The 22,907-nt window shown below is 38.6% G+C and overlaps 1 protein-coding gene across 1 annotated transcript in view; it reads right to left on the bottom strand.

The window, feature by feature from the left end:
• Positions 1 to 11,481: 11,481 nt before the first annotated feature.
• The window catches only part of LOC139943933 (uncharacterized), a 121,083-nt gene continuing 109,657 nt past the window's right edge, over positions 11,482 to 22,907 (bottom strand). Inside the window, exons 9-13 of the mRNA XM_071940832.1 lie at positions 19,187 to 19,262; positions 17,908 to 18,069; positions 15,771 to 17,674; positions 14,485 to 14,608; positions 11,482 to 14,175 (exon numbers count right to left, since the gene is read on the bottom strand). Of these exons, the coding sequence (XP_071796933.1) occupies positions 13,577 to 14,175; positions 14,485 to 14,608; positions 15,771 to 17,674; positions 17,908 to 18,069; positions 19,187 to 19,262 (2,865 nt within the window). The 3' untranslated portion in view covers positions 11,482 to 13,576. The remainder of the gene's footprint in view (positions 14,176 to 14,484; positions 14,609 to 15,770; positions 17,675 to 17,907; positions 18,070 to 19,186; positions 19,263 to 22,907) is intronic.

Below are 22,907 nucleotides of genomic sequence, written 5' to 3'. Positions count from 1 at the left end.
AAACAAGTACTAAGACATAAAAGCAGATTTGATCTCATTTGTCTTCATGGGTAGGTAGATAATACCTCATTACTAAATAGAATTGAAAGGAATTCTATCAGACTCTAAGACAACATTTGACATGTTTGAACAGAATGTTGCACAGCGTTTATAGGTATTCTTCTTCAGTTGAAGAAGCCCTAAGATTGCAAGACTTGTCCAGTCATTAGTTTACTAGTCTTAGTGCAAGACGATTCTCGTTTTCTTTTTACGCACAGAGCGGCTAACTCACCAACAGCGCCCACAACGACTCACCTGACATAGTCCACTCACCGCCCCGCGAGACGGTGAGTGGACTAAGTCAGGTGTCGATGCGTGAATGGAAAACGAGAAACGTCTTGCACCAAGACTATTAGTTTACTGGCCTGTGACACAAAACCTCTTTGCCTCAGGCCCGTGGTCCAGTGTACAATTTGACATTGGGGAATGATACTGTCCTCGCTATTTAGCAACTACTTTGTTTGGGGCCAAGGTGTGGTTAATAGACTCAGATTATGGATTGACTGGTTCTTTGAAAGGACAAAGCAATTTTAAGGGGAGTTTCCAGCGGGGCATTTTGAATGCCCTTTTACTAGGGCAGCAAGGCCAAGATTAGGGTCTAATCATCGACCTACCAATAACTGTAGATTGATTTATAATTGGATTGTACATTTAAGGCGATTGGTTGGGACTATCTTGGAGTACATTGTATGTGTATGGTGTGCCTTTGCCTACAAAACTTTATTTTGTGGTCTCTGGATTTGATATCAGAGGAAGCAACATTGGGTCAAAGTGACAGATTATACACGGATTTGTTTGTGAAGTAAATTATACACACACTTTCCAATGTACTGTTCATTCAGTATATTTGCCATGCAACACAGTGATGGTAGGTTAATCTCCTGAATCATGACATTTTCTTTACATGGACAAAAGAGCCACTGAGCCTGGACTTTTTAGTTTTGCAGGCACAGTGCTTTATTCTACTAAGCTGTAACTCAACGGAAGAAAACAAATTCTTACATTCTAGATTTCGTATCAACTTCTGATACGAAGAAAGGGGGCACATATCAAATCTTTCATGTAGGCTTATCCTTACTAACAGTCCACGCAAAAATGCATGATGTTCCCGCATTTCGCACACGCATGATGTGGGGTTTACACATTTCATGGGAAAGGCTGATTACAATGCAAAACATAAACTAGCACTCCGCACTAATAATGTCACTTCTGTTGAAAATACCCGGAGGTTAGATTAACATTCCACCATCACACGGTCACCACATCATTGGAGCGCTAAACTGCACTTATATTACACGCAAGTAAACATAAAACTTGGTTATGTATGCACGCAAATTTTAGTGAGATTTGGCGCGTTTGTTTGAGAGCCATTAGCTTACCACTAATGTTATCCTTTATATTGCCGAGTGCTATAGTCCATATAAAAAAAATATGACCAGTGTAGAACCTTGCCTGCCAGAAAATGTCCTGGAATGGACTCAGTCACTCTTTTTGTAAAAAGGATGATGTGACTTTTACACTAAGTCCAAGCTTGAGTGTTGAACTGGTAGCACAGTTAACCATTGTTCATTTACATGTAGTTGGTAAGCAGCCATTCATTTTAGGTAAAACGTTTTTTTTGGGGGGTACTTATTGTGATTTTGTTATAACTATGGAAATTGTAGTAGGCTCCTAAAAATGCACTTGCACAGTAATAAACACAATAGATAAAGCTACAAATGATTTCAAAAATGTTTTGAAAATGTGGTTGTTTATCAAGAACTAAATAGATTATCTTTTTAACAATGTAATTCTCTGGCAAACAGTACCTGTTAAATGCAATCTAATAGCAAAAAGTCAATATTTTTTATATATGAAATGTTATCCACGATCATGTATGATTGTATCTGCTGTCCAAAAAGCTGATTTTAGTTGCTTGGTTTTAGTTAAAAACAAAATGCAAATCAGTTTTGGTTCTGAGACCACATCACCCCCTACACAGTATGCATACAGTGTACATGGGATGGTACATACATTACATTATGCACAATACAAGGTTTGTTGCTAAATCATGAATTGTACAATGGAAAGAATTGATATCATTCTATAGGGGTACTCCAATCAAGAATTGTATCAATTCAATGATCAGTGTGGTACATGATGTAGCAGCTCCAGCATAGGACATGTAGTCTAGTTTCCTTGTTTAGCAAGGTCTATTCAGGGCTGTATGCTTCGTTTTTGAAAGGGCAAGGGCACCAAGGCATTTTCTTCTTGGTAAAGGGCACCCTATGATAAAATTGCAAACTTGTACTGGAGCATTTCAAGGGCACCAAGGCAATGACCATGGGACACGGAGGCCTCCGTGAAGTATCGGGCCTGTCTATTGTTTGTCCATAGGTTCAGATATCTGCCCTGATTACCCATGAAAGGTTATCTAAGGTTCAAGTCATAGTACATTGTACCTGTCAAGGCACTGCACACTATTGGTAATTACTCAAAATAATTGTTAGCATCAAACCTTACTTGGTAACGAGCAATAGAGAGCTGTTGACAGTATAAAACATGGTGAGAAACGGCTCCCTCTGAAGTATCGTAGTATTTGAGAAAAAAGTAATTTATCACTAAAATATTTGAATTGAATTCGAGAACTCAGCTTAGGTTTCGAATACAAGCATCTGAAAACACACAACTTGTGTGTTTTTTCTTCCAATATTCTCTCACAACTTCAACAACCAATTGAGTTCACAGGTTTGTTATTTTATGCTTTTGAGATACACCAAGAGAGAAGATTGGTCTTGACAATTACCAATAGTGTCCACTGTCTTTGATGGAATTCTCTACAGCTCTTAAAAACACTCGTCTTTTTAAAACAATTGAATGAATGGCAGCCAAGAATGCGCTCACAAAAGCTTTGCATTGTTATGATACTATAAAATTGCAAAAAAAAAACGAGCTGCTGCTAGTTTATTAGGATAGTTTTTCCCCCCTATTTTGTTCCCTGAATTGAAGACCAAGGGGTGGGGTGGGGTGGGGGGGGGGGGTGGGGGAGGGGGGGTGTCACACATGCTCGTCCATATTTTTCCTGTGTATCATGTAAAGGATTGGTCTATGGAAGGAATCATTTTTCTGTGTACATGTTATGATACTGGTATGGTCTATAGTTCATCATTTCATCTGCATGCACTGTTTGACAATTAGAGCATTGTGCATTAATACATCAAATCATATTGAATGTCATGCTTCACTGATTTGGTTAAGGGTGTGGCACTATGGTATTATCAGCCAGCATCTTCTATGGATGAGTAGGTAAATAGAACAATGGACATGCAATGGCAGTGCCATGTACCCATGGGGTAAAGGTTGGGCAAATGAGCAACTCTTCCTCCAACTAGGGCCAAATGCCATTTGTTGCATATTGCTTGTATTCAGCTGTTGTTTGCTTATCCTGAAAGTCACGTTGAAATTTGGTTGGTAATCCTGTTTTTATCAAGGAAGAAATTTTATGCTAAGCAAAGTTTTGTGCTAAGCAGCTCTATGAAATTGGCCCCTGATTATTAAGATAGTGTCTTGGATAGATGGCATCATATGAACACAATTTCTATCTTGTCAACAATACCCACTGAATGTGATCTTTGTTGTGCAGTGATGGAGATAGCATTCATACCTACCAGCATTCTGTTACTATAATAGCCATATTCTATCCATTCAGAACTCAGTACAACAAAAACACATTAAACATTTGTTTTATTGGCAGTACATGATCAATGCCAATGCTTCAAAAGGGGTACCCTTTTCTTTCATTTCATTTCACTTTTATTTTATATTCTAACAAATTAAAAAAACAGCATAGGTGACAAGCACCATAATACATGGTGTAGACTTGAGGACAAGTCGTTAAATGTTTGTCGCAGTAATGGCTCTCACATGACTATTTACTGCCCTCGTAAGACTGCTGGCGCCGGACTACTGGCGCGAGAGCAGAGGTGGCACATGACCAGCAGTCTCGTGTGAGTCTAGTCCCTTGAGAGCCGTTATTCTATTACTGTGACAAACATTTAATGACTTGTCAACAAGTTACTACAGAGTAGACCCTGTTAGTGTGTTTATGTCCAGCAGATTGGGTAATTTTTGTAAGCTTACATGTATAGTTGTCCAGGGGTCATACTGTACTTATTAGGTCTACTATAACATTACGTTTCCACATTGTATACAGCTAATCAAACTTGAAATAAATACAAATAAGATGGGATGTTGCCATCTTGAAAATGTAATGTCTTACAACTTGGACATGTATTAAGGACAAAAACGTTATACATGAACAATGTGTTCATTATTCAATAGGAGATAAAATAGAGGGATCGCATCTCATGATGTCTCCAAAGATAGGAATTGTCTGTGTGTGGATGCTGCATTCCTTGGAAGTTGTGACTGTACTAAGCAATGAGATTATTGTGCATAACAAGAAATATTGACATCATGCAGGGCCCAGTTTCTAAGAGCCGATTAAGCACAAATAGTAGCTTAGCACAACAAACTATGCTTACCAGTAGATTATCTGCCAAACTATCATATCATATTTACAATTTGTAAATCTGGTATCCTGCTAATTTCTACTTATTGTCTACTTAAGCGACTCTATGAGAGCTGCTTAAGCTCAAAATGTTGCGTAGCCAAACAAATCCTTGCCTAGTAAAATCAGATTCCGGCCAAGACTCCACTCAATTGTTATGCTAAGTAAACAGCAGCTAAATACCAGTCACAAGCAATGTATATGGCATGAAATTTTGGTCAGTAACATGTGTAAAATAAGCGAGCTATTTTCGTGCTTAACCATTTTGTTTGCTTAAGCAACTCTATGGAATTGGGACCTGATTAGGTTGATGAGAAACCATTGGAGTTAAGATAGAGCCGCTATGACAGGCAGCTTTGGCAGGGGAGCCAACTGTCCTTGTTATGACTACATGTAGCATTAGAAGACTACAATCACCAAGCCACAAAACCTTCAATTACTGTCAACTATGGTCTGGACTGAGCAGCCTTTGGATCACATCTCTCTTTCTTGTAACCAATTAATCTGTTTCAATTTATAAGGATGTTTGTCTCAAGCATCCTCCCCAGGAATTATAATTGGTTGTTGGAAAATAAATGAGCATGGTGACCCCCCCCCTTCTTTTTAAAGGGGGATTCTGTATATAAAACAATATACCCTTGAACTTATGCATAGATAAATGATCTAGACAGTAAAGAGTCAATAGCAAAATGGTAGAATATTAATTCACCAGGGGTGGATTTCACAAAGAGTTAAGACTAGTCTTGTCTAGAGTTAGGACGAGTTACTCGAGTTAGTCCTAAGGTAGGACTAGTCATAACTCTTTGTGAAATCGACCCCTGGACCTATGTTGTTATGCTCCAAATGCTTTTCTTGAGTCGGCATAAACTCGCTGTACAGAGTGTAAGAAAATACCTACTGCCATTGTTTTGTTAAAACAAAATTTAAGATGACCAAAAAAATATTGTATCCATTTCAATGCAAACAGTAATGTGAGTATTTAAAACTACTAATAAGGAAATGCACCATGTAACTTTGATGGATTTTACATCATAATGGACATTCACAATGGCATTGAATAATATAATATGTAGGTTTGGCATTGGTTATGAACTGATGTGTAATTATAATGGCAGAAAGTTCCCTGAAAACATAACCTGAAACCAACAAATTACAAAAGAAAAGCTATGTATGCATCAAAGTTGGAATTGCATCTGTATAGTTTATATTTGTTGTTTTGTTTTGTACTTGTATCGGTAGTTTTGTTTAACTTATAACAACTCTCTTAATATATATTTTGAATTATGTTTTATTTAAATTGGATTCTCTTTGTAAATAAAAAACCCTTGTTTCAGCAGGCAGCATTTGGGATATTTGGTTACGTGCACTGGTTCCAAGTCATTACTATACTATGCTTTCTTGGGCATTTTGAAATCACTTCATTTCTGATAATATTAATGAGGGCATTTATAAAAATTAAAGTGTGAACAGTTGTTGTCTTTTACTGTTAGGCGAGGGCTGTAGAAAAATAAATAAAAATAAGACCTTTTTAATCCAACGAATATCCAAAGTACATTAGTAAACAGCTGTTATATGGAGGCCAATGGTTTTCATGCAGTTTTAAACAATAATTCAATTTGGGTCCCATGATTGTTGTTTTTAAGCAAGATTGACTGAAGCCTTTAAACAGACTACAACTGCACATCTTCATTTCAAATGCATAAAGATTAATATCGATAGTAAGACGTGTGTTGTGTTAATGTTAAATAATAGTAACATTTTAAGGTTGTTGATTTACAGCGCTTCTTTATTCAATATTGTGCAATTATGAATGCAAAGGTAACGCACGATGCATACCTGCTCTGTATCTTATGTTCTTAGTTGTATTGTTAATTAATGCCAATGCCTTTAGTAGATGCTTATATGTCAACATTCTCATTAATTGATGTTTTACTGCAACAGGGTGATGTGTTTTTCATTTCAAGTATTAAGAATTCCCGTAAAGGCATCTTGAGATTATTTTTGATACACACTTTTGGAGGTGCTTGTCACTTGTTGTGACATGTGGATTGATGGCTTGCATTTATAGTGGTTTCAAGTGAGAAGAAATATATCTGGCTTGATGTCAACCTTTGGTAATTGCTACTGTTTTGTATGGTAATAAAAACGCAAACTAATAAATAATGCAGAAGACCCTGTATGAAAGACTGAGGAGTGGTTTCATTCTTGGAATGTTTTAGTCTTTAGAGAAGAGAAATGGTTGGCTTCAGTTTCTCAGCAGGCACTGACCATTGCTTCTAACCTATCCATTGTGAACAACAAGGAAAGCTGTGTTTTTTGTTGTTGCAAATTGTTCAAGATATGCGCTTCTATTCGCATTTGTGACTCAATATCAGTCAAAATAGCCTGTCTCAGGGGTCGATTTCACAAAGAGTTGGGACTAGTACTAACTTAGGACTAGTCCTTAGGAGATATTAAAAATGTATGGCTAGTCCTAAGTTAGGAAGAGTAACTCATCCTAACTCGAGATAAAACTAGTCTTAACTCTTTGTGAAATCCAGCCCAGAGCATCTAAAAGTATCCTGAATATTTGTTGATACCTTGGGCCACCTATATTAGAAAGATCATACCGCACTCTTACTTAGCATATAATATTGTACTACAGTTTCAAGATTGACAAAGAAACTTGAATCAACATTGAATTTATAATTCTGCATTGGCTCTTGAGATTATGCAATGAAATATTTTAATTGGTCTGGTGCCCTTGTATGTTTGGATGTGTACCCGTTTGTTGCAATATAATCATATGGCCACATTTTGAAACAATAATGACCAACTGAGACGCGCATCGTGCTGAAACTACTTGCTAATTCAAGATAAGGGCAGGGTGTTGGGTAGGTGAAGAGGAGACCCCCCATTATCTGCTTAGCTTCAGAGAGTTGGTCTTCATTTTACACAATTTATGGTGATTGATTTAAGGCACCACTGTGGTGTTGTCACATTGAACCAGGATTCTACTGCCCACAATCAGGGTCTGAAAATACTGCAGTTGCCAACAGCTCGAGCACATTTGCTTGAGCAGTGCTCGGGACCCCATACACTCACCACCTGCCGCACGAGTAGGGTGGCCCCTAGCTGTTCAAAGATGCAAATCATTTTGAAATAGGTACAGGTTTAATCTTCAGTAAACCACGTAGGTAGCGCACAACACAATAAACGGTGTGCAAGTTAAAGTCACAGCAATCCGCACTGGTGCAAAACACCTTATGAACACCATATGCCACCAGGGGTCGATTTCACAAAGTTAGGACTAGTCCTAACTTAGGACTAACTTAGGATAACTCGTCCTAACTCGAGATAAGACTAGTCTTAACTCTTTGTGAAATCCACCCCCGGAACGTACTTGTCGCAGTACCAATCCGTGAAGAACTCCAGTGCATAACTGACTGTATTCACACAAGGCAATGAAAAGCTGTGGTTAACAAATCTGCTGGCACTCATGAGTCGTTCTCCCAACCCGATACTAGATACTCAATGAGGAGAAGCAGGAAGGAGGTTGACAACATGTCCTTGTGGGAGGCCAAGTCAACTTTCTTAAAAACCTCCTAAAGTTTGCCGCCAGCAAAGGGCTTCTTAGAAGTCACTGCTAGCTTGTCTTTAGCCAAGTCGGAGAGCATGGTGAACAAATTATCCAAATCCGCTTGGGGAAAACGATAATATGCATTTTCTCACTTAGAGAATAGTTGCATTTGTCACTGGTATTCATGTTGGGTCACATATATTGCAGCTTTTGACATAATGTTGTATACATGCACCAAGGACCAGAGTTGTCAAAATGACTCCCCATTTCTATCTTTATCTATATGCATACATACCTGGATGCTTATTGGTACATTGGGGGCCTTGTTGTTGTCAGAGCTGGTGGTGTGTGCTCTGTGTGTGTGCGATGGGGTGGGAGGGGATGTTAGGCTTACTTAAATACAATTACAAATGTTTTAGGTGTCAAATAATACACGTAAATGAAGGTTTTGATACACATACAGTCAGAATGGGCCTTTTTAAAACGTTTTTTAAGTTGGTGGGGGACTGGCCATTCGCGTGATTTTTGTCGGAGGGGGGGGGGGGGGCACTAGCGTGGGGGAGGGGAACTGGAAATCTGTTAGGGTGGGCTATGCTGTAGAGCTAGATACTCAAAGCTTTATAAACCCACTTGAATGAAGGCAACATGTGTGCTGATTTTAAAGATGATGATTCATGTATGATGATGTTGAAATGATTCGGTGGAATGGAAGTAGCTCTGAAGCTATAGGGTGTGTTCGTTTAGCTTCCCTGGGTCGACCCCGCAGTACTCACTCAGGTGAGCCCCTGACAAGAGTTAATCGAACCATCACACTCGCCCTCTCGTGGTGACGGCATGCACCTCAGGTCACCCCCAAGCAGGGCACTGAAGGCTGACCCGGGTGAGCCCCATCAAAGCTATTCGAACGTACTGGGGCAGACCAGGTCGACCCAGGGAAGCTAAACGAACGCACCCATAGAAACAAGACAATGAAAGGTGCAAATCCACAAACTAGGAGTATGGGTACATACACAGCAAGTCATTTATTAGATTGATGGCATTACAAGTAGGAAATGTGATGATACAATAACAACTTTATCCAGTTTAACAAAACTGCCTTACTCAGCAAAATGACTTCTAAAGCTCTGTGTTCTGGCAAATGTGGAATTATTGGCTGCTTAACTTACTACAGTGTTATACATGAAATACATGACTAGCAAGGTGTTTTAATGAAACCCAAGTAGAGTGTTCTAGGAGTTATCAATCACTCCAATTGTTCATTTCTTTCAAGATCTAAAGAAAATTGGAATAGATACATAATCCTTAATTCCCTAACAATAGGTCATCTATAAAGGTTTCACATAAATACACACGTAGGGAAGTTTCATTGAAGTTAACAGGTATGGTGCTAAACAGAGTTGATTCCTGAAGTGAGTTTTAAGAAACATGAGATAAAAGGCGGTGGATGAGGATGGAATGCTCGCTATTTTGCAAATGACACAGGACAAAAGCTGGGAATATATTTGCAGATGACGCAAATGGATATGTGCCTAAGATGAAACCTTGCTTGATCATCTATGATGATGTCATCAGAACATTATTACAGACATCTTTATTAACCTTAACATGACATTCTTATTATCTAAATGAGTAGAAATATATTAAATGCCCAAAGACCCAAGAAATTTACAATGATTTATTGGCATCTACTGAACTGCAACTATTACTGCTGTTCATTGGATGGCAAACATATGTGTGAATGTTTTTGTGGATGGGGGGCATGAACGGCTGAACACTAGAGAGGTTTTGCAAGCATGTGATATCATGGAGCTATGTGATATGAATACAGATACAGATAACTGCACCTATATTCTCATTAGATGCGCATCAGAGTAATGCATTCAGATTATTTTACTTATTAACCTGGCCATACACGCCAAGCATGGATGTCATCATTTGTCATCTTAGACTAGAGGTATAAAGTCATGATGATTGCTATGTCTGCACAACGCAACCCATTAGTAAGAGGTACCCTTGTCTACTGACTTCAGATGCTTAAGATCTGACTTCAGATGCTTAAGGTATATACATTCACCATGTTATCAGTTTGTTAGTTTACCAATGCTGTCCTAATAAATTGACAATTATTTGTGTATTCGCCAAAGATTTGTTTAAAAAAATTAAATATATTAGTTGGAATAGGTAAGGTATAAAAGTAAAGTATGGAAAATATTGCATTATGATTTAGGTACAGATGTTTAGCCAACTTGTAAATGACCACGTACCTAAACAGTATTACTAGAGTATGATGCAATATATTCCACACAAATGTATTGATTAAATCAATGGTTAAGACATTTGCATAATAATAACGTCTACAAGTATCTGGATTTGTCCATTTTATTTCATATATTAGAAGCCAAGTTTAAAAACAATGACAATAATTTAACATTGATGTAATTATGACTTGTCTCTGCATGACTGACAAACACTTTGACAACTCTTATTTACATCACAATTAGTTTGGTATATAAGGACAATTCTTATTGAAATACTCAACACAATACTATTCTTACTTTGAAATCTTAAAGAAAGTGGCCTTGTGTTTTGTTTTTGTTAGAAAAATAAAAAAGTCCCTGTGAAGCAATATTGGGCAATTGATGTTTTCTGGCTTGGATGTTAACTGTGAGTTTTCTCTAGCTCCCATCAAACCCATGTTGAGATGTATGTGATTGAATTTAGACAGTTAGTTATAATCAAAGATTTATAGAGTACCAATGGTGCAAGATGGGCAACACATGCTAAAATGTGCTCTAGACGCCATTTTAGCAAGCAAATCTTTTGATGCAACATTAGATCAGTTGCAGAGAATGATCAAAGCTATTTATGATATAACAAAACATTTTGATTCTGAAATAAGAACCAATAAAGCTCAAGTTCCCCATCATGTGCCTTTAGCACTCTACAATCTTTGATAACAATACATACACAAATGCTGTAAATAGCACATCATATGCAGTGTGTGGAAATGTGCAGTTTTAGTTTGAAAAGTGTGCAAAACTCCTTATTTCAGTTTGTTCACATATAAGGCTTGCTAGAGGTGCACCTTATAGCAGCTTGTGTTTACATGTAGCATACTATGCAGCGTTATAAAGTTCAACATTTAAATTGAAATAATTTGAGGGGGCTAATCATCCTTACTCGCAGCTAAGAGCTGAACTGCGAAGGACGCAGCTACAACGTGTTCGAGAAGCAGGCATGCGAGGGCGCCTCTGGCTGCCAGCCACATCAACTCAGTATGACCACGGAGCCATCCAGAGATCGAAAGTGTTTGATTTTTTCCGAGGGAGAAAAACCGGATGGTCTGGAAAACCCTTGTGGCACAGCAGAGAACCAACGCACAACTCAACTCAGATACGAACCAGGGTCACCTTGGTGAGAGGCAAGTGCTTTAAGCACAAGCCAACCATGCCACCCTTGAATTGAGTGATGTTACATCTGAAACTAACTCAAGACCCATTCTTAGCAGCTTGTAACTTGGCTGTGAATGACAGCAGCTTGAAGATTGGAAACTAGATAGCTCTGATTGCTGTTCAGAGTAGGTGTCTTTCATTTCAAACTGCTTCATTTTAGTCAGACTATTCGTAGATGTGAATTAAGCTATGTAAATTTGTCATATCTTGTTTAAACTACATCCAACTTAGAAAATACGTAACAAACAATTGCCTTGCCTATAAATATTTAAAGACAAACTATATGTATAACAAAACTTTTATTCTATTTTATAAATAATAACACAATGCAACTTTTGCAAAATAGACCCAAATGTAGCAAAACAATATACATTTCTAAATTCTTCGCCAATAAGAGTATTTTTGAAATCTTTACAATTTTTCTTTTCAACATTTCTGTACAATACAAACAATTTATAATTCAAAGTAGTAAATAAACATTAGAAAATAAATGCACCCATGAAATTGCCACCATACCAAAACCGCAGGGTATTTTTCATATTTACTCAAGTCACAAAATGGTGAACAAAATCTCTCCATCACAGACCTCAATAAGGGATTCCGTGGGCTTTCATCTTAGCTCAATTTATACATTGCTGAGAAAAAAATATGCACCTTTTCAAGTGCTTTATAAAAAGAGGAATCATATGGTTAATTTGTTGTTATTTTTCCCTATATACATCTATATACATGTAGACTATTTAAGACCAACGGTGCCAGTCACTGTGCTAAATACTTGATATTTGAGATGCACAATCAAATCATGCTTTGATGCAAGCTGCATAGTTGTGTAACCACAGTGGCGCCATTCATAAAATTGCTCAAAAAAAGAAGCTTTTATAATACACTATACACAGACTGCAGCTGCATGGAACTCCATCCAACTGCAGTTTTCAGCAACAATTAAGACTCTTGTTGGAATTAATTCAGTTGTGACAATAAGTAACTGTCCAGACACTGGATGAATGACACTAAAATTCAGACATAATGGCTTGAATTGAAATGTTCATTCTGACAGTGTGTGTCCATCATATGTAATGTTGCTTGACAACAGATTGGCAGGAAAGTGGCGTCATGTTCCACTGTCACAATTCATTGTACACAATGAATGTTATACCACTCAACATGTGAGCAAATCAAGTTCAAATGATGGACTTTAAAAAAAATTGTATGCAAGTCGCCAGACACATAAGGGCTGAAGGCCACTTCAAGGTGTGGGCTACAATTTATTTTTTGGTTACCCCATTTACAGTCCATACGGATGTAGGCTTGGATATCATCCATCAGAAGCCTGGCTGTAGGGCCGAAACACTCCAACTTGTAAACAACATCAGCCAAGTAAGTGTGGTATTGAGCTCATTCCTGGTGCTGAGACAAACTTAATCTCAAGTTTGCAACATTCATGTCAAACAAAATGGCAACTCACAAATTGGCAAATTTGGAAGGTGACAACTACCGTTTGATGTCTTCAAGGAGTTGTAACTAAACACAGTAGATCTTCAACACCAAGCAATACAAGAGGCATTGGGATTGGGTAATTACAATAAATCAATAAGTTTACTATTGACATGTAACATTAGAATCTGTTTGAGTTCATCTAGGAATGTCTGGATTGGAGAAGGTTGACAGATAATCACATCACATTGTATCTATGACTCATCCCAGTTGATGCAGAGTTGATGCAGAGTTGATGCAGAGTTGATGATATTAGCGAGGTTTAGCTGCACATTACGCGAGCAAATACATGAACGTGAACGTCAACAATTTGTAACGTTTCTGGCTGACGTCAGGCTTATTGCATGCTCACGTATGACGTCTGTACCTGACGTGACAAATGGTAACTTCACATATGCTAAAAACGTGAGATTTTAACGACACAGTTTTCTGACGTTCACGTTCACGTTCTCGCGGAACGTGCAGTTGCACCTCCCTATTGACTCATTCTGTGACAGGGATATTATCCCATACATCATCCTCTAGATGATGAAGATCAGTAGGTGTACTAATATCATTCAAATCCAACAGGTTAAGAGGGAATGGATCCTTGCCTAATGTAGCTCCAAATGCTCCATCCATGCTGAATGTGGGTGGAGCAGTATTAACTGCTGGTAATCCAGTACTAGAACCGGGTATAACCAGATCTAACCAGTTGAGATCGGATTCAGTATTAGCTGATGCTAAGCAGTCACTATTAAGTGCCATGGTTGTATCTGCATCACAGTTATCCATGGTTGTCATTGGAATATCAAAAGGCATTGACTGACTGCGATTATGACTCTCATGACCAAGGTGTGCCGTATCTCCAAGGTCTAGAGCTGAAATGTTTAAGTCAGTAGGATCTACTTCCATGGGTAGATCTGTAGCTGGGTAGGTATGATGAGATACAGGAGGAGGAGATGGTCCTGGTACTGGTAGCTTCAGATCAATAGAGCCTCCTCGGCCGTGCACAATGGACTGCGTTACAGTTGTTAGGCCTACTGATGAGTTCATTAATGTGCGTGGTACATCCCGGAACTTTGGTGTAATAGGAATTTGGTCTAGAACAGAAAGAAAAACAAGTCATAAATAAGTAATAATTTAAACCTTATTATGTAGGGATGCATTAATGTGTGATATAAAGAATGGTGACGTCATGCACCTCAGGCCAGCCCCCAAGTAACCCGTTCCACAAGCAGGGTACTTAAAGGCGGACCTGGGTGAGCCTCTTGAATGATGTCAAAGCTATTCAAGCGTACTGGGGGCAGACCGGGGTTGACCCAGGGAAGCTAATCGAACGCAACCATTATACATGGTGTAAGAAAAGCTGAGAGTAAAAGAATGCAAATACCACTATTTGAGCTACTTACATCCATGATCCACCAGGACTTCTAATAGGTCATCTAGATCTTGGCATTTGGTACTTCTCTGGTCATCACTGCCTTTTGGTGGTGATCCTACTGGAGACCCTGAACAAGGACTGTTGCCTTGACTCTGAAGAAATAACAAGGTAACACAAATCAATGAAAGAACATCAACGGATTCAAAACAATCTAGTAAGAATGAGAGTTTCGTTTAGTCAAAGATTGCAGACTTCTGTCAGAAAAGATATGAAACTTAGTTAATTGGGCACAATTATTGCTTTTGTGCAAGCTTTGAAAAGGAGTTCCTGAAAGATGTTCTTTTGTCGACCTTTGAATTAACTTCTATAAAATACTGACAGTTTGACAACTTTTCAGGACTGACTGTTCACTTTTACTGCCACGATTCAGACATCAAAACTTAATGCATTGTGGTGAAACAACATGTATATTAGTATCGAGTGTAGAAAGAATTTCACTGAAACACAACAAATGTCAGAATTCAGCTGAAGAATTTGGTCTTAAAACTATGACAGCAGTTTTTATCAGACATATTGCATATGGAGCAAACATCACAGGGTTTGTTGCAGAAAACAGAATTGATAACACAAGCAATATTTTCTGATTGAATTACTAAATCAGTGATAAAATGAAATACAGAAAAAGACATGGATGGATTGTTGATCTCAAAGCTTGAATATCTAGTACCAATGTCTGTTATATTGATTGTAAGAAATTCAGTTATCCTAGCATAGACTGTACAAGTCCCGTAGGTATTCAAACATTGGGACCCGTTATAGTGCAAGAGTTTTGTTTCCCTCATGTGTTAAAGACACTGGACACTATCGGTTATCACTTTTAACATAAAAACTTACTTGTTAAAGATCAATGGAGAGCTGTTGATAGTATAAAACATTGTGAGAAACAGCTCCCTCTAAAGTAACATAGTTTTCGAGAAAGAAGTAATTTTCCACTAAAATATTTGAATTTGGTTTTGAGACCTCAGAATTTGATTTTGAGGTCTCGAAATCGAGCATCTGAAAGCTCACAACTTTGTGTGACAAGAGTGTTTTTTCTTCCATTATTATCTCGCAACTTCGACGACCAATTGAGTTCAAATTTTCACAGGTTTGTTATTTTATGCATATGTTGAGATACACTAAGTGAGAAGACTGGTCTTTGACAATTAAAAGGTGTCCAGTGTCTTTAAAGCAACGTACGTGGGATCAAAGTGTTCCCAATAATGTTTGACGTGCACAAGACTTGAAGGGTCTATTAGAACACATGTTACATACCTTCCTTTCCTTTGTCTGTCTGACCGCTTCCTCATAGTTAGGAGGTGGAATGGCAAATGTTGGTTGAGTAACAGATCTTGTCATACCAGTACCAATACCCAGAGCATTACGTTCAGTTGGACTATTCGGTAAGGAGGTCGCCTTGGGTGCAATGATGCCATTAGGTAGAGGAATAGTTTGGCCATCATTAGTAGGTTGTTTACTGAATAGAAACGGCTGCCCATTGGGTGGTGGTGTGGCAAATGAAAACACCTTTGGTTGTTGATTGAGTGTATGTGCAAAGTCTTTGCTGTGAAACATGAAGCCAGGTTTGCCATCTTGTTGGAGTTGTTGAGGAGATTCATTGAGCTTGCCACCAGGGGATTGCTGTGGCATAGACAAAGGTGTTAATGCTGACGATGGAGGTTGCTGCTGCATCTGTAGTTGAAGCTGCATTTGGGAGAGATGAAGCATTCGTTCCAACTCCTGTATTTTAAGTTGCTGTTGGAGTAAGATATCCGAGCTGATTTGACTGCCAGAATTCATATCATTAGATACATCCATCATGTCCTGGTTACTGTTTTCATTATTGATGTCCATTGGTAAGATGCTTGAGCTGACTGGAAGAGAAGGTTGTGATAGAGGAGAATCTAATGCCAGCTGTGTTTGGTCAAATGGGCTGCCTTCACGCCCAGATGCGCTCTGAGCCCCGACGGTATCAGGACTACACACAGGTGTGGTCAACACTCCTTGGAATGTGGGTGGCGACATTGGATCAAAGGCGCTCCCTGGAGACATTGGCTCTGAAGTAACAGACAACAAGGAACGATACTCAGGAGATATAGGTGGAGTACTCAATGAACCTCCAGCACTAGCTGATTCACTGAATGCTAAATCTAGATCAGTTGAACTAGACACTCTAGTACTTGATGTTACTGATGGGATATTGGCTTCAGTTGGGGATGTCACAGCTGTAGATATTGGGTTTAATTCAGCGTATGGTTTTAAACGCTCAACCAACTGAGGCTTTGTGCCTGATACATGAAGTCCACGGTTTTTCAACTCTAGTTTGAGTTCTGACACTTTCATGTCTTCAAGATTGGAGAGTATTCGAGGTTTGCCGGTAGTGGAGATGTTTGGCTTAATATCAATCTGCTGTTTGACAGGAGAGGGAGCCGGTGCTACAGCTGTTGTTGTAGTAGTGTTGGAAGTGGTATGAGTAGAGGTGACTGATGTAGAGGATGACGAGGCACAAGTGGTAGCTTTATTCTGGTTTGCAGTGTTAGGCAAAATAAGCTGCTGTTGTTGTAATAATTGCAGTTGTAGATACAGCTGTTGCTGCATGAGCAGTAAGTTATATGGATTACTGACGGTGCTAGCTTGTGTGATCTTATTAGATTGCTCATTAGGAGGTTTATACTCATGAAACTTAATCTCCTTTGGTTTGGGTCGCTTGGTTTGCTTCTTACGTGGCTGTCTTGGAGAAGGAGTTACCTTCCCTGATGATAACTGGATATTAGAGACGGCTGTTATTGGAGTGAATGTATTACTAGTAGTAGGAGGAGGGCTAATCAAACCAGGCTCCTGCTTGATGGCAATAAATGTCTGTCCAGCTCTCGGTGACAACACCTGGGATGGACTTTTAACTGATCGCTGCTGCTGCTGCTGCTGCTGCTGCAGCTGCTGCTGTTGCTGCAGTTGTTGTTGCTGTTGATGCAGTTGTGCAATCTTAGAGTTATCTCCATAAGATGTAATAGTGTGTGTAGATGGCAAGCTGCCAGTGCTGAGTTGTGACTCAGCCTGGCTGACTTCGGACTGTGAGGGCGACAAAGCTTCATCACTGTATGGTTCTTGGCTGTCCTCATCAAATTCAAAAGGAACATCGGAATCAAGACTGTTTGTCTTAAAGAATTTCACCTTGCCATCTGTAAGAAAAAACAAAATTATTAAAAATGATTTAACTTGATTAACAGAGAAAAACAATTACAAGTATCAAGAATTCACAACAGAAGTTTGATTTCACAATGAATTGAAGAGTTTTCTATTCATCGTCACACTCCTCTGTCATATTTGGAAAACAGATTCTCCAGCAAACAGTGTTTCAACCACAGTATATGTCTTATAGCGCCCTCTAGTGTTTGAAGTTACACCAACATACCTTTGACAGCTTGTTCAACCAGAGTTTCAGCCTTGAGTATGTTGCCCTCTATCAGCTCTAGAGGGCCAGGTCTATTCTTGATCTTGCTGTCAAGATCTTGTTCAAGACGAGCTCTCTTTAACCTCTGCTGAGTAGCATTCACTAAAGGATCCACGTGGGTATCTGATATAAGGAAACACAAGACAAAGAATACTTTGTTAACAAATATTAATAATTGTTATTCCTATGATGAGCCCAATAGACCTTTATCATGGTGCAGCCGTATTGAATTTCTCCCATTGATATCAATGTAACCAAACCGAGGCTGGAAGAACAAAATAGTCTGGTTCCCATTTTCAAAATGATTATTAGCATTCATTATTTTTATTTGATACGAGGTACATGACCAAGATGGAGGCAGCATGATAAAGGTCTATAGCTGTGACCCTAATTTGTAGTAATTCCTCATGTTGTATTAACAAACCTAACATACCACCATGATTAAGTCATATGAACCATGGGTTTAATTAAATGTTGTATAACAGGACCTTCAAACATGCAGTCTCAAACATTGTCTGAATTCAAAGACACATAATTCCTCATTAACAAGTACTTTGTATCAAGTAATAAACAACAACTTCATTGATAAGAATAATGAGCTAGATACTTGGCATAAGTAGAGGCCTTCATCCAAGCAGGCCACTATAAATGAAGCATTAGTAGATATATCCTGTATGTAGCGGGCATCAAACATCAATCAATCAAGAATGAGTGACAGTAGACCAAGCAGGACAATTGCATCGTTCAGCCTTTAGTGTCCGGGATATCTCTTGATGAAAGCTATCACATCTCTGGACACTCACAATCTCACATTAACCCTAACTTCCCTTAACCTTCAACTTTGCAGTGACTAACTAATCTCTTTTCCATATCCCTTTTCTACTGTAGCAACGATAAAGAGAACTTCAGTCCCATGGACAGGCATGTATCCAAGCATTGATAACCAGAGAAGGTATTTCCTTCCTCCATGAGTTAACAACTCCGTCTTTATTAGTGAAGGTCTCACAACTAACATATCTCCATATTGAACCAATACACCTGACGTCATCATCAAAAGAATCTTGGAACCGCCATACTGGTGGGCAATGTCACTGTGCGGTTGTTCAGTGAAGTGCGCATTTTAGGCAACGCAGCACTTACACGTAAAACCCATTGCCAACCAAAATGGTGAGCGTGGCACAGTCGCCGCGTGTGACATGAGTGTAAGAGGTCAATAGCACTCTTATAGATGTGAGCTTACCTGCTAATATGTGCTGATTTACAAGGTGTGATTTCTCAGGCCGAAGGCGGATCTTTCTCTGTAAACTGTCTCCAACCTGTAATAACAAAAATAAAAATGAGAAAACTACATGAGAATACCTGCCTTGAAAACACGTTTAAGGATCATTTCCCCCTAATTCCATAGAGATTTGTCATACATTTGTTCTTGCATGTACACCATTGAAAGACATAAAGGAACTTTATTTTTTGAGCAAGTGTCGACAGCATTTTTGTGGATACCAGCACAGTAGAAGATGTCATTATTATTATTATTATTTAAATCCGTTTACTGCTTATTCATAGCATGCAACCCTACCTCAATACAAAATCCACAAATCTCGACACAAGTTTTTTCTCCATGAGAAATCTGTGGATGTACATATACATCCTTATGATAGGAGAACCAAGATGTTAAAAAACTACCAACTTTTGTCATCTTATTCTCTAATACATATCTTTGATCTTCATTCCATGACATTTGAAGTGATAAAAAGCCAATATGAGAAGATGAGAATTGATTGAAATAACTTGTAAGAGTTTGTGGTTATGTTGCAAGGTCAATACCGCTAGACAATCTGTGCATAGTGACCTGCAGCTGTCTGCCTGGCATTCCCATACACACACACATACACACAAACTAGCAGCTGTTAAGGTCTGAGGGATACTGGCTTTAATCATAGCAATCACATTGGATGCTGGATTTAAGGTTCTACAAAGCTTCTAGCTTTGGTTTGACTTGCTTAGGTCCATCAAACAGCTGATACAATATAAAACCAGGTGTTTATAGAGAAAGACTAAGTATAAGCTCAGTACATTATCCAGGTTGAGAATAGATTAACCAATACAAGGCTTAACTAAGAAGACTTCACATTATGAGTATATCTCAACACATTATCCATGGCTCCATCAGTATTGTTACTTAAACAAAAAATAATAGTAATTGCTACAAATGAATGATTTCAGATGCTCGGTATCATACTGGCTTTGAACAAATGGTATTTGGTCGTTTCCTGCACACCGTAGAGTATGAAACTGGTACCATGGCAGACACTAGGGGCAAATTTCGTGGCTCTGCTTACCGCCGATTATGCGCTTACAATTACCATTCTCCGCTTACCTGTAAGCGTCAAATTTCTACGCTAGCTGTGTAAGCATAGAATGCTTAGTAACGTGGCGTACGCACGCGCCAAAATTCCCCGCTAACCCGTGAAATACGCTTGACGTTAAGCACAGATTGTTTGCTTACGGTAAGCAGAGCCATGAAGTTGGGCCCTGTAAAGCTACATCTTACAAGCCTGCCCTACATCAGTCAGTATGTCATACTACGCCTCTGTTGCCCTTGGTACATCAAGTCTGATGGCGACCTAGTAGTTATTCAGACAATTAGATTTGGAAACAATCTAGCGATATAGGCATAATGCGCCTGAGGCTGCGGCTACAGTCTTCTCCATCAGCCTTCTCCGTCGATGGTCAGACACTGACTGATATCTTTCATGATTGCAAATATTTTTGTTGGTGGACTGTGATTTTAGATGACAGGTAGCATGTTGACATTTGGAGTACCTGGATGTTGTTACAATCCTGTGGGTGTCGGCCATTGGTAGGTGTATGGTAGAACTATCTAGGCAGACATACTAGCTAGCATTCTATACATACATACCCTTTACATAGCTACCCACGACCTCCAGCTTGTAATGTTCAATATTCAACTACATAATACCAATAGTAATCACCAATGGGTAACTAGTCTCCGCCCACTCCAAATTCAGCTGATTCTCAAAATGCTAAATAAACCACAAAGTGTCAACGATTGCATGATATACATGTACTGTACTTACACACAGCTTGTCTATAATCAATAGACCTGTATCACGATGTGGTCATCTTGATTTTAATCCATTCCAACTAATTGTAACCAAACTGAGGCTGGATGAAATAATAGTCTGGTGCCATGTTTGCACAATGAATGTGAGCATTCATTACTGTAATCTGGAAACATTATCACATCAACCTTAGACATTGCTACACTATACAAACTGAACTACTTTATGACGTATCTGCAAATCATTGCCAGAGCTTCTGAATTAACCTTGAATGGCTAACCTAGATAGCTCTCAACTGTATGTCAAGAATCTGGGTTTCTGAGTCTCAATTATCATCAGTCCAGAAATAGTAGCTTTGAAGATATATATATTTAACCATTTCCTAAATCTGGAATCAAAACATTGTGGAGAATTAGGACAACTTAAACTCAACACTTCCCTGGTTGTATGTTTGTTTGTCCATAGGTTATGGTACAAAAGCACTCTGTTTAAACTTACACCTAAATGTTGTCATTTATATGCCGATTACTATTAAATCACTGTGCACAAAATATATTTCATATAACAGAGAAAGTGATCATGAAGGAATGGCTGGAGTGAAATGGGCCAGAGAGGGCGCTATACCTAGAGTCAATGTAGAGGTGAATATGCCAACGGCATTTACCAGTAATTTGATTGTAACTAGGATCCTAACCCTGCCAGCTCATGTGCTCCTAGCTAATTTGGGTAAATACCACGACCTTTTCCTATCCATTGGTCATGTCATCTATGCAACCATCATATGCAATACCTCAAACCTTAGGGAATTCAAGAATTCTATATTCTTAAGTGCTATTTTGTTATTAGAATGTAATGAACTGACATTGGTGGTGAGGACGGAAGCAGAAACACAAAACACACCAGGGTAAGTATCAAGAAAGAGACTGAGGCCCAAACCCTAAACTCAATCCAACAACAGCAAGTCCAGTATCCAGCCTGTGTTATGTCAAAGCTCAACCTGTCCTCATTCAGCTAAAGGGGGTATAACCCTGTTCCACATATCAGCACAATAACAACAAAGCCATGTATGTATATGACCCAAAGAAGGCCTTTTCTACAAGTCATTACATCCATGTTGAAAGACATGAATGAGTTCAAATGGATAAATTGTTCCATCCATATGGGATTTAGTTGCCCTACACATCAGGGCTTGAAAATCCACTAAGACCACAGGGCTTTTAGCTCAACACATTGACTGGACCAGAATTTATTTCAGAGGACCAACATCAAACAAGGAACAATTTTAAACAGTTTAACATCCAGGCTTATCAACTGTTGTTGATTTTAACTAGATTTATCTCATTCATTTCATACTTCAACGCTCAACAGATTTGAAACATATTTATGAAATTTGAAGTCAACATTTGAACATAATTTTTTGTTGTTAAAAATATTACACAGTGAGGTATTATTATTATGAATTGAAAAACACCAAACCATCAGACTTCTTCAGTCACAAGTTTACTGGTCCAACACTAACATCACTGGCCTTAGGCCTTCGGTCCAGTGTTAATTTCAAACCCTGCACATCATACCCTAGCAGTGTACAAGTTTGGAAAATACTTAATATTTCTAATGGGTTGTGGCTTCTACATGCTACTCCGCATTATGGAGTAACAACAAAGTGGCTAAGTTGTGGTGAAGTGAGTAAAGGTATTTGAGGGCACTGACTTCATATTACAATGTAAAGATAACATTGATGAGGTAAAAAGTGTGATCAACACATTGTATTCTTCAATAAACCTTTAACTTCAGCATGAAAACCTGATTGACTACATCAAAGCTACCACTGTTTGTAAGTCTTAAATAGATATTTTGTAATGGATTCTATGAAGCCAA

This window comes from Asterias amurensis, chromosome 11 (assembly GCF_032118995.1).
Source record: "Asterias amurensis chromosome 11, ASM3211899v1".
Taxonomy (NCBI): domain Eukaryota; kingdom Metazoa; phylum Echinodermata; class Asteroidea; order Forcipulatida; family Asteriidae; genus Asterias; species Asterias amurensis.
The sequence above is the reverse complement of the archived record's forward strand: the minus strand, read 5'-3'. Positions and strand labels throughout refer to the sequence as shown.